Raw genomic sequence first — 12,500 nt, 5'->3', positions numbered from 1 at the left:
AACGTGTGTGTATCTATACGGTGTGTGTCTCCCCTACAGAGAGTCTTTCCCCAACGACCTCCAGTTCACTATCCTCATGAGGTTCACTGTGGACCAGACTCAGACACCAAACCTCAAGGTACACAGCTGTGTGTGTGTAGTGGGGGGTTGTTTTATGTATTGGGGGTGTTTTATGTGTTGTAAGGGGGGTTGTTTGTGTGTGTGTGGGGGGGTGTTTTATGTGTGTGTGTGTAGGGGGGTGTTTTATGTGTGTGGGGGGTTGTTTTATGTGTTGTAAGGGGGGTTGTTTTATGTGATGTGTCTGTGTGTGTGTTGGGGGGGTGTTTTATGTGTCTGTGTGTGTTCAGGGGGGTTGTTTTATGTGTCTGTGTGTGTTGGGGGGTTTTTTTATGTGTAGTAAGGGAGGGGGTTGTTTTATGTGTCTGTGTGTGTTGGGGGTGTTTTATGTGTGTGTCCTTTACATATGAAGAGTGAGATGAAACAGGGAGAGAGAGATATAGGGAGGGTTGAAAGGCTGGGACAGCCACAAGACTCATACTGTTCTGACCTCATACTGTCTCAGTGACCACGGTAACACTGATCTGACCTCATACTGTCTCAGTGACCACGGTAACACTGTTCTGACCTCATACTGTCTCAGTGACCACGGTAACACTGTTCTGACCTCATACTGTCTCAGTGACCACGGTAACACTGTTCTGACCTCATACTGTCTCAGTGACCACGGTAACACTGTTCTGACCTCACGGTTGTTGAAACGCTGGTTCTTCCCACCCTGTCCCTGGACTCTGATTGGATACGACTGACACGCCTCCAATTAAATTCGCCAACCACTGTCTTTGCTCTTTGCAGTCTGATCCCCTTCCTCCCTCACTCTACCCCCCACCTTCCCTTCCTCCCTCACTCTAACCCCCACCTTCCCTTCCTCCATCTCCTCCCTCACTCTAACCCCCACCTTCCCTTCCTCCCTCACTCTACCCCCCACCTTCCCTTCCTCCCCTCACTCTACCCCCCACCTTCCCTTCCTCCCTCACTCTACCCCCCCACCTTCCCTTCCTCCCTCACTCTAACCCCACCTTCCCTTCCTCCCTCACTCTACTCCCCCACCTTCCCTTCCTCCCTCACTCTATTCCCCCCTTCCCTTCCTCTATCTTCTCCTCCCTCTATCCTCTCCACCTCCCCTTCTAACCCGCAGGCCGGCAGATTGACCAGGTCAACATCGCAATCTTACCTTCCAAACGCTTTGTATGAAGCCGGCAATACACCCGTATCCCCTGTGGACCAGTTCGTACCCAGAACATTCTCCATTCAGGCAGCAACGGTGTCAATTTCCTCCTCAACTCGATGTAATGGAGAGAAGACTGAGAAAAACGGTGAAAATATGCCTACTTTCTTTACGTTCCACCACCATGCTAGAGTGGCTAATGTTACTTCCTGATGTTAGGCACTGCATACAGCCAGGGGTAAGATTGCAGATTGCTGCAACCTGATTGGCTGAATGCAATATGCAACATCCGGGACTAGCATTCCTAGGCATTAGCCACTCTAGCATGGTGGTGGAACGTAAAGAAAGTAGGCATATTTTCACAGTTTTTCTCAGTCTTCTCTCCATTACATCGAGTTGAGGAGGAAATTGACACCGTTGCTGCCTGAATGGAGAATGTTCTGGGTACGAACTGGTCCACAGGGATACGGGTGTATTGCCGGCTTCATACAAAGCGTTTGGGAAGGTAAGATGGCCCATCAACAGCCGTCTGCCGGACTGTTGTCTGTCTGTCCTCTATCTCCCTCCCCCCTCCCTCTCTCTGACGCGGTGCTCTCCTCTCTCTCTCTAAGCCTGTGGAGAGGAGGGGAACGTGTTGTGGGCGGCGCGACGTTAAATTTCTCCCCTCTGCCACGAGAGCCCCAAGGCACCACGCTTGCTGCTCTCTGAACGAGCAGGTCTCAGCCTGGAGCCAATCTTCCCAGGTCAGTGTGCTCAGGGGGGAGCAATTTTATGACGCGCACACTGAGGAGCAGGCGGTCGATGAGTTGTTTGGAATGGAGAGAGAGAGGGACAGATGGAGAGAATTAATGAAATGGAAAGAAAGGAATGAAAAAGACAACTGCTGAACGACGGCTATTCTCCTCAAGTTGTAATTTCTCTATATTGGCTCCTCCCTCCATGATGGCTGTGTGACTACAGCTGTGAAGGAGGTTAGCATCCTACTGCAACCTCCATTGTTGCTGATGTCTGGCTGAATCTACTACTGTTGACTTTGTATCACTGACTAGCTCTAACTAGAAGTAGTTCCAGTTCAGAGTTGAGGAACTCCTAGGATGATCTATGATCCACACAGACAGACGATGTCACACTTGACTGTATGAGTAAGTTGTCTTAACGTTTTATACTGTGTGTGTGTGTGTCCAGGTGAAGGTGGCTGTTCTGAAATACATTGAGACCTTGACCCTGCAGATGGAGCCTCAGGACTTTGTGAACTCCAGTGAGACGCGCCTGGCTGTGTCTCGCATCATCACCTGGACCACAGAGCCCAAGAGCTCCGACGTCAGGAAGGTACTGTACACACACATTTCTGGGAGCTACAAATGGTTGATTATTGGTTGTAGCAAACCGATTGGTTCCTGGTGCATGTGTGCGTGGTTGGTGTGTGTTATGTTGCACGTGTTACAAAAAGGGAAAGTGTGTTTTTTCTTCCTCTCTCTCCCCCGCTGTGTTCCAGGCGGCCCAGTCGGTACTGATCTCCTTGTTCCAGTTGAACACTCCAGAGTTCACCATGCTGCTGGCAGCCCTGCCCAAGACCTTCCAGGATGGGGCCACCAAACTGCTACAGAACCACCTGAGGAACACCGGTAACACTGCACAGGTAACTACACCTGATCTTAGCTGTATCCCTCCCAACAGGTAACTACACCTGACCTTAGCTGTATCCTTCCCAACAGGTACTTAGCTGTATCCCTCCCAACAGGTAACCACACCTGACCTTAGCTGTATCCCTCTCAACAGGTAACTGCACCTGACCTTAGCTGTATCCCTCCCAACAGGTACTTAGCTGTATCCCTCCCAACAGGTACTTAGCTGTATCCCTCCCAACAGGTAACCACACCTGACCTTAGCTGTATCCTTCCCAACAGGTACTTAGCTGTATCCCTCCCAACAGGTAACTACACCTGGCCTTAGCTGTATCCCTCCCAGTGTGTAGGAGTTGGTTCTTGACGTGTGTAAGAACTGATCAGGCTGGCGGAAACGAAAAGGCCCTAGAAGGATGAATAACGGCGCCTGAGGGGATGCCTGCCATTTTACGGGCTCCTAACCTTGTGTGTTTTCCTGTTTGTAACTTACATTGTACATGATGTTGCTGCTACCGTCTCTTATGACCGAAAAGAGCTTCAGGATATCAGAATAGTGATTACTCAGCTCGAACTGGATGAAGAATTTTTCTTTCATGAGTCCGACGCAAAATATATACTACTTTGTTGAGACCAGGCCCAAATCCCCGTCATCCGCGTGAAGAACAGACAGAGGAACAGGGGGAGGAGAGTGGGGTGCCTTGTGAGAATTCACCAACGAGTAGGTAAACCATCTACGATTGACTATCCTGCCAACAGGATATTAAATAACGGTGATATCTTATTTTTCACCGAGACGTGACTGAACGACGACATGGATAATATAGAGCTGGCAGGGTTTTCCGTGCATCAGCAGGACAGATCAGCTACGTCTGGTAAGACGAGGGGCGGGAGTGCGTGTCTATTTGTCAATAACAGCTGGTGCGCGATGTCTAATCTTGAAGAAATCTTTTGGTATTGCTCGCCTGAGGTAGAGTACCTCATGATAAGCTATAGACCACACTATCTACCAAGTGAGTTCTCATATTATTCCTTGCTGTCTATTCAACACCACAAACCGATGCTGACACTAAGACCGCACTCAACCAGATGTATCAGGTCATAAGCAAACATGAATATGCTCATCCAGAAGCGGCTCCCCTACTGGCCGGGAACTTTAATGCAGGCAAACTTAAAAACGGGTTACCTCATTTCTACCAGCGTGTTAAATGTGCAACCAGAGGGAAAAAACTCTAGATCACCTGTACTCCACACACAGACCCGTACACAGCTCTCCCTCACCCTCCATTTGGCAAATCTGACCATAATTCTATCCTGATTCCTGCTGACAAGCAATAACTAAAGCAGGAAGTAGTGGTGACTCGCTCAATACGGAAGTGGTCAGATGATGCGGATGCGACGCTACGGGTCTGTTTTGCAGCACAGACTGGAATATGTTCCGGGATTCATCCAATGGCATTGAGGAGTTTACCACATCAGTCATCGGCTTCATTAATAAGTGCATCGACGTCGTCGTCCCCACAGTGACCATATGTATATATCCCATCAAGAAGCCATGGATTACAGGCAACATCCACATCGAGCTAATGGCTCAAGCTGCCGCTTTCAAGGAGCAGGACACCAATTCAGATGCTTATAATAAATCCTGCTATGCCCTCAGACAAACCATCAAACAAGCAAAGCGTCAATACAGGACTAAGATTGAATCGTACTACACCGGCTCTGACGCTTGTCGGATGTCGCAGGGCTTGAAAACTATTACGGACTACAAAGGGAAACCCAGCCGCAAGCTGCCCAGTAACGGGAGCCTATCAGACGAGCTAAATGCCTTTTATGCTCGCTACAAGGCAAGCAATGCTGAAGCATGCATGAGAGCACCAGCTGTTCTGAACGACTGTGTGATTACACTCTCCGTAACCAATGTGAGCAAGACTTTTTAAACAGGTCAACATTCACAAAGCCGCTAGGCCAGACGGATTACGAGGATGTGTACTCAGAGCATGCTCTGACCAACTGGCAGGTGCCTTCACTGACATTTTCAACAGACCACCATAGATCCTGTGCCCAAGAAAGCGAAGGTAACCTGCCTAAATGATTACCGCCCCGTAGCACTTTGGTCGGTAGCTATGAAGTGCTTTGAAAGGCTGGTCATGGCTCACGTCAACACCCTAGACACACTCCAATTTGTATACCGCCCCAACAGATCCATAGATGATGCAATCGCACTCCAAACTTCCCTTTCCCACCTGGACAAAAGGAAAACCTACGTGAGAATGCTGTTAATTGACTACAGCTCAGCGTTCAACACCATAGTGCCCACAAAGTTCATCACTAATCTAAGGACCCTGGGACTCAACACCTCCCTCTGCAACTGGATCCTGGACTTCCTGACGGGCCGCACCCAGATGGTACGGGTAGGTAACAACACGTTTACCACGCTGACCCTCAACACTGGGGCCCCAGATCCTCAAAAAGTTCTACAGCTGCACCATCGAGAACATTCTGACCTGTTGCATCACCTGGTATGGCAACTGCTCGATATCTGATCGTAAGGCGCTACAGAGGATAGTGCATTCAGCCCAGTACATCACTGGGGCCAAGCTTCCTGACATCCAGGACCTATATAATAGGCTTTGTCAGAGGAAAGCCCATAAAATTGTCAGACTCCAGCCATCCAAGTCATAGACTGTTCTCTCTGCTACCTCACGGCAAGCAGTACCGTAGGTCCAGAAGGCTCCTTAACAGCTTCTACCCCCCCACCCCAAGCCATAAGACTGCTGAACAGTTAATCAGATGGCCACTGGACTATTTACATTGACCCCCCCTTTGTTTTTACACTGCTGCTAACTCTGTTTATTATCTATGCATAGTCACTTTACCCCCCCCCCCCTACATGTACAAATTACCTCGACTAACCTGTACCTCCACACATTGACTGTACCCCTTTTATACAGCCTCATTATTATGTCATTTTCTTGTTACTTTTCTATGTATTTCTTTTACTTTTTTGTTTACTTTTTAGTTTATTCAGTAAATATTTTCTTAACTCTATTTCTTGAACTACATTGTTGTTTAAGGGCTTGTTGTAAGTACGCATTTCACGGTAAGCTGACACCTGTTGTTTTCGGTGCATGTGACAAAGTTTGATTTGATGTACTTCTAGACGCCTAGACCGGGCTGGCGGAACACTAAAAGACACTAGCATGTTCTGACAATTTGATGCTCTCTTCACCCCAGGCCCCAAGGGGAAGCCCCATGACACGCCACACCCCCCCCTCTCCTGCCAGCTGGTCCAGCCCCCTCACCTCTCCTACCAACACGTCACAGAACACATCCACACTCGGGTAATTTATACACAAACCTCCCAGAACACACCAAGGTAACACCTTCCACACACTTACATAATGTTGACCTGTTGTGATGGTAATATGACTGATGTGTTGTTGTGTGCAGTGCGTTTGACTACGACACAGAGAACATGAACTCGGACGACATCTATAGTAGTCTGAGAGGTGTTACAGAGGCCATTCAGAACTTCTCCGTCCGCAGTCAGGAAGACATGAACGAAACGGTGAGGAGAGAGAGAGAGACTGTGAACCCTCCCTACACGAGAGAGAGAGAGAGAGAGAGACTGTGAATGTGAACCCTCCCTACACGAGAGAGAGAGAGAGAGAGAGAGAGACTGTGAACCCTCCCTACACGAGAGAGAGAGAGAGAGAGTGTGAATGTGAACCCTCCATACACGAGAGAGAGAGAGAGAGAGACTGTGAACCCTCCCTACACGAGAGAGAGACTGTGAATGTGAACCCTCCCTACACGAGAGAGAGACTGTGAATGTGAACCCTCCCTACACGAGAGAGAGAGACTGTGAATGTGAACCCTCCCTACACGAGAGAGAGACTGTAAATGTGAACCCTCCCTACACGAGAGAGAGAGAGAGTGTGAATGTGAACCCTCCCTACACGAAAGAGAGAGAGCGAGACTGTGAACCCTCCCTACACGAGAGAGAGAGACTGTGAATATAAACCCTCCCTACACGAGAGAGAGAGAGAGAGAGACTGTGAACCCTCCCTACACGAGAGAAAGAGAGAGAGAGACTGTGAACCCTCCCTACACGAGAGAGAGAGAGAGACTGTGAATGTGAACCCTCCCTACAGAGAGAGAGAGAGAAAGAGAGAGAGAGAGACTGTGAACCCTCCTACACGAGAGAGAGAGGGAGAGACTGTGAATGTGAACCCTCCATACACGAGAAAGAGAGAGAGAGAGACTGTGAACCCTCCCTACACGAGAGAGAGACTGTGAATGTGAACCCTCCCTACACGAGAGAGAGAGACTGTGAATGTGAACCCTCCCTACACGAGAGAGAGAGAGACTGTGAATGTGAACCCTCCCTACACGAGAGAGAGAGAGACTGTGAATGTGAACCCTCCCTACACGAGAGAGAGAGAGACTGTGAATGTGAACCCTCCCTACACGAGAGAGAGAGAGACTGTGAATGTGAACCCTCCCTACACGAGAGAGAGAGAGACTGTGAATGTGAACCCTCCCTACACGAGAGAGAGAGAGACTGTGAATGTGAACCCTCCCTACACGAGAGAGAGACTGTGAATGTGAACCCTCCCTACACGAGAGAGAGAGACTGTGAATGTGAACCCTCCCTACACGAGAGAGAGAGACTGTGAATGTGAACCCTCCCTACACGAGAGAGAGAGAGACTGTGAATGTGAACCCTCCCTACACGAGAGAGAGAGAGAGACTGTGAATGTGAACCCTCCCTACACGAGAGAGAGAGAGAGAATGTGAACCCTCCCTACACGAGAGAGAGAGAGAGACTGTGAATGTGAACCCTCCCTACACGAGAGAGAGAGACTGTGAACCCTCCCTACACGAGAGAGAGAGAGAGACTGAACTCCATAACCATACAACCCCATCTGTTGTGACAGTGTCTGGGGTCAAAGCATCACATATACAGTTGAAGTCGGAAGTTTACATACACCTTAGCCAAATACATTTACATTTCACTTTTTCACTATTCCTGACATGTAATCCAAGCACAAATTCCCTATTTTAGGACCGTTAGGATCACCACTTCATTATAAGAATGTGAAATGTCAGAATAATAGTAGAGTGATTTATTTCAGCTTTTATTTCATTCATCACATTCCCAGTGGGTCAGAAGTTTACATACACTGAATTAGTATTTGGCAGCATTGCCTTTAAATTGTTCAACTTGGGTCAAATGTTTCGGAGAGCCTTCCACAAGCTTCCCACAATAAGTTGGGTGAATTTTAGGCCCATTTCTCCTGACAGAGCTGGTATAACTGAGTCAGGTTACTGAGTAGGCCTCCTCGTGCTTTTTCAGTTCTGCCCACAAATGTGCTACAGGATGGGGCGGCAGGGTAGCCTAGTGGTTAGAGCGTTGGACTAGTAACCGGAAGGTTGCAAGTTCAAACCCCCGAGCTGTCGTTCTGCCCCTGAACAGGCAGTTAACCCACTGTTCCCAGGCCGTCATTGTAAATAAGAATTTGTTCTTAACTGAACTGAAAATAAACTGAAAATAAAGGTTAAAAAAAATAATAATTCAAAAAGGATTGAGGTCAGGGCTTTTTGATGATACAACTTTGTTGTCCTTAAGCCATTTTGCCACAACTTTGGAAGTATGCTTGGGGTTATTGTCCATTTTGCGACCAAGCTATAACTTCCTGACTGATGCTATGAGATGTTGCTTGAATATATCCACATAATTTTCCTACCCCCACTGGAATTGTGATAGTGAAATAATCTGTCTATAAACAATGGTTGGAAAAATGACTTGTCATGCACAAAGTAGATGTCCTAACCGACTAGTTTGTTAACAAGAATATTGTTGGAGTGGTTGAAAAACTCAATTGAATGACTCCAACCTAAGTGTCTGTAAACTTCCGACTTCCAACTGCAACTACCATTCTTATAATGTGGATCTAGAGGGAAATAGTTTTTTTGTCTGCTGGGGGATAAGCTAATATCAGGGAAAATTGGCACATGTAGTGTTTTTACTGGTCAACAATAGGTTGTGATGTGAATATGTACAGTGTGAGCTGTAAGGGCTGTGTACAGTAAGCTACATCAGCCCAGCCAACACACCTGTCCTGCACAAGGACATGGTATGTTCCAAAGAGGGGCTGTGTCCAAGCGGACATCTCCATAGCTCGGTTTGAAACCTGATCCGCCCACCCATCATCAACCTGCCAATCAGAGCTCACCTGACGTGTCACCTACCTGTCACATGACCCATTTCTAAATCTAAAATTATCTTCAAGATTCATACAACACCCTAACCCCGTGTGTCTCCCTCTCTCTGTTTCTCTCTCTCTGTTTCTCTCTCTCTCTCTCTCTCTCTCTCTCTCTCTCTCTCTGTCTCTCTCTCTCTCTGTCTGTTCTCTCTCTCTCTCTCTGTTCTCTCTCTCTCTGTTCTCTCTCTCTGTTCTCTCTCTCTGTTCTCTCTCTCTGTTCTCTCTCTGTTTCCCTCTGTCTCTCTCCCTCTCAGGGTGGTGGTGCTGACCAGGTGGATGGAGTCCGCACTGCTCTGGACAACAAGACTTCTCTTCTGAACACCCCTCTGCTCTCCTCTTCTCCCCGGGGATCCCGAGACACCTTTACAGACTCCCCCTTTAAATACAACGTCAAAGATACTTCATTGGACGAATCAGACCAGCAAACTGATGGTACACATATATACATACACACAAACAAAATGTCTTAGTGTCATATATGATTGATAAATTGTCAATCAGTTTCTCAACCCCCATTGGCTGTTGCCCCTGCCAGACAGCAGCATTGACCAATCAGAGCTGGTGACTGAGCTGCTGAAGGAGCTGTCCAATCACAATGAGCGTGTGGAAGAGAGAAAGGTGGCGCTTTGTGATCTCTTGAAGCTGATTCGAGAAAACACCCTGCAGGTCTGCTGGGACGAACACTTCAAAACCATTCTCCTGTTACTACTGGAGACGCTGGGGGACAGAGAGGTACACACACACACACACACACACACACACACACACACACACACACACACACACACACACACACATACACACACAGAATCTGACAACTTCCTCAGCTGTCTTGTTGTGCTCTCTCTCTCCACTCCTCTCCACTCCTCCCCTGCAGCATGTGATCAGGGCGTTAGCTCTGCGTGTTCTGAGGGAGATTCTGAGCCGTCAGCCCTGGAGGTTCAAGAACTACGCTGAACTCACCATCATGAAGGCCCTGGAGGCACACAGGGACCCACACAAAGAGGTATACACACACACACACACTGTAAAACACAGACATACACACACACTGTAAAACACAGACATACACACACTGTAAAACACAGACATACACACACACACACACTGTAAAACACAGACATATACACACACACACACACACTGTAAAACACAGACATACACACACACACCTTAAAATATACACACACACACACACTCCTTAAAATATACACACACACACACTGTAAAACACAGACATACACACACACACACACACACACACACACACACACACCTTAAAAATACACACACACACACACACTCCTTAAAATATACACACACACACACACTCCTTAAAATATACACACACACACACTCCTTAAAATATACACACACACACTCCTTAAAATATACACACACACACTCCTTAAAATACACACACACACACTCCTTAAAATATACACACACACACACACACTCCTTAAAATATACTGCTCAAAAAAATAAAGGGAACACTAAAATAACACATCCTAGATCTGAATGAATGAAATATTCTTATTAAATACTTTTTTCTTTACATAGTTGAATGTGCTGACAACAAAATCACACAAAAATGATCAATGGAAATCAAATTTATCAATCCATGGATGTCTGGATTTGGAGTCAAAATTAAAAGTGGAAAACCACCCTACAGGCTGATCCAACTTTGATGTAATGTCCTTAAAACAAGTCAAAATGAGGCTCAGTAGTGTGTGTGGCCTCCACGTGCCTGTATGACCTCCCTACAACGCCTGGGCATGCTCCTGATGAGGTGGCGGATGGTCTCCTGAGGGATCTCCTCCCAGACCTGGACTAAAGCATCCACCAACTCCTGGACAGTCTGTGGTGCAACGTGGCGTTGGTGGATGGAGCGAGACATGATGTCCCAGATGTGCTCAATTGGATTCAGGTCTGGGGAACGGGCGGGCCAGTCCATAGCATCAATGCCTTCTTCTTGCAGGAACTGCTGACACACTCCAGCCACATGAGGTCTAGCATTGTCTTGCATTAGGAGGAACCCAGGGCCAACCGCACCAGCACATGGTCTCACAAGGGGTCTGAGGATCTCATCTCGGTACCTAATGGCAGTCAGGCTACCTCTGGCGAGCACATGGAGGGCTGTGCGGCCCCCCAAAGAAATGCCACCCCACACCATGACTGACCCACCGCCAAACCGGTCATGCTGGAGGATGTTGCAGGCAGCAGAACGTTTTCCACGGCGTCTCCAGGCTGTCACGTCTGTCACGTGCTCAGTGTGAACCTGCTTTCATCTGTGAAGAGCACAGGGTGCCAGTGGCGAATTTGCCAATCTTGGTGTTCTCTGGCAAATGCCAAACGTCCTGCACGGTGTTGGGCTGTAAGCACAACCCCCACGTCGAGCCCTCATACCACCCTCATGGAGTCTGTTTCTGACCGTTTGAGCAGACACATGCACATTTGTGGCCTGCTAGAGGTCATTTTGCAGGGCTCTGGCAGTGCTCCTCCTTGCACAAAGGCGGAGGTAGCGATCCTGCTGCTGGGTTGTTGCCCTCCTACGGCCTCCTCCACGTCTCCTGATGTACTGGCCTGTCTCCTGGTAGTGCCTCCATGCTCTGGACACTACGCTGACAGACACAGCAAACCTTCTTGCCACAGCTCGCATTGATGTGCCATCCTGGATGAGCTGCACTACCCGAGCCACTTGTGTGGGTTCTAGACTCCGTCTCATGCTACCACTAGAGTGAAAGCACCGCCAGCATTCAAAAGTGACCAAAACATCAGCCAGGAAGCATAGGAACTGAGAAGCGGCCTGTGGTCACCACCTGTAGAACCACTCCTTTATTTGGGGGTATCTTGCTAATTGCCTATAATTTCCACCTGTTGTCTATTCCATTTGCACAACAGCATGTGACATTTATTGTCAATCAGTGTTGCTTCCTAAGTGGACAGTTTGATTTCACAGAAGTGTGATTGACTTGGAGTTACATTGTGTTGTTTAAGTGTTCCCTTTATTTTTTTGAAATACACACACACACACTCCTTAAAATACACACACACACACTCCTTAAAATACACACACACACTCCTTAAAATACACACACACACACTCCTTAAAATATATACACACACACACACACACACTCCTTAAAATATATATATACACACACACTTCTTAAAATATATACACACACTCCTTAAAACACACACACACACTCCTTAAAATATATACACACACTCCTTAAAATATATACACACACTCACTCCTTTATTAAAATATATACACACACACACACTCTTTAGAATATATACACACACACACTCTTTAAAATATATACACACACACACACTCTTTAAAATATATACACACACACACACTCCTTA

The 12,500-nt window shown here is 47.5% G+C and overlaps 1 protein-coding gene across 1 annotated transcript in view; it reads left to right on the top strand.

Moving 5' to 3' along the window:
• The window catches only part of LOC118397938 (CLIP-associating protein 2-like), a 149,238-nt gene that overhangs the window by 131,584 nt on the left and 5,154 nt on the right, over positions 1-12,500 (top strand). The window contains exons 33-40 of the mRNA XM_052469456.1: positions 40-118; positions 2,411-2,554; positions 2,721-2,864; positions 6,085-6,191; positions 6,301-6,418; positions 9,374-9,551; positions 9,655-9,851; positions 9,997-10,125. Coding sequence (XP_052325416.1) covers positions 40-118; positions 2,411-2,554; positions 2,721-2,864; positions 6,085-6,191; positions 6,301-6,418; positions 9,374-9,551; positions 9,655-9,851; positions 9,997-10,125 — 1,096 coding nt within the window. The remainder of the gene's footprint in view (positions 1-39; positions 119-2,410; positions 2,555-2,720; positions 2,865-6,084; positions 6,192-6,300; positions 6,419-9,373; positions 9,552-9,654; positions 9,852-9,996; positions 10,126-12,500) is intronic.

Source organism: Oncorhynchus keta, chromosome 19 (assembly GCF_023373465.1).
Source record: "Oncorhynchus keta strain PuntledgeMale-10-30-2019 chromosome 19, Oket_V2, whole genome shotgun sequence".
NCBI lineage: Eukaryota > Metazoa > Chordata > Actinopteri > Salmoniformes > Salmonidae > Oncorhynchus > Oncorhynchus keta.
The sequence above is the reverse complement of the archived record's forward strand: the minus strand, read 5'-3'. Positions and strand labels throughout refer to the sequence as shown.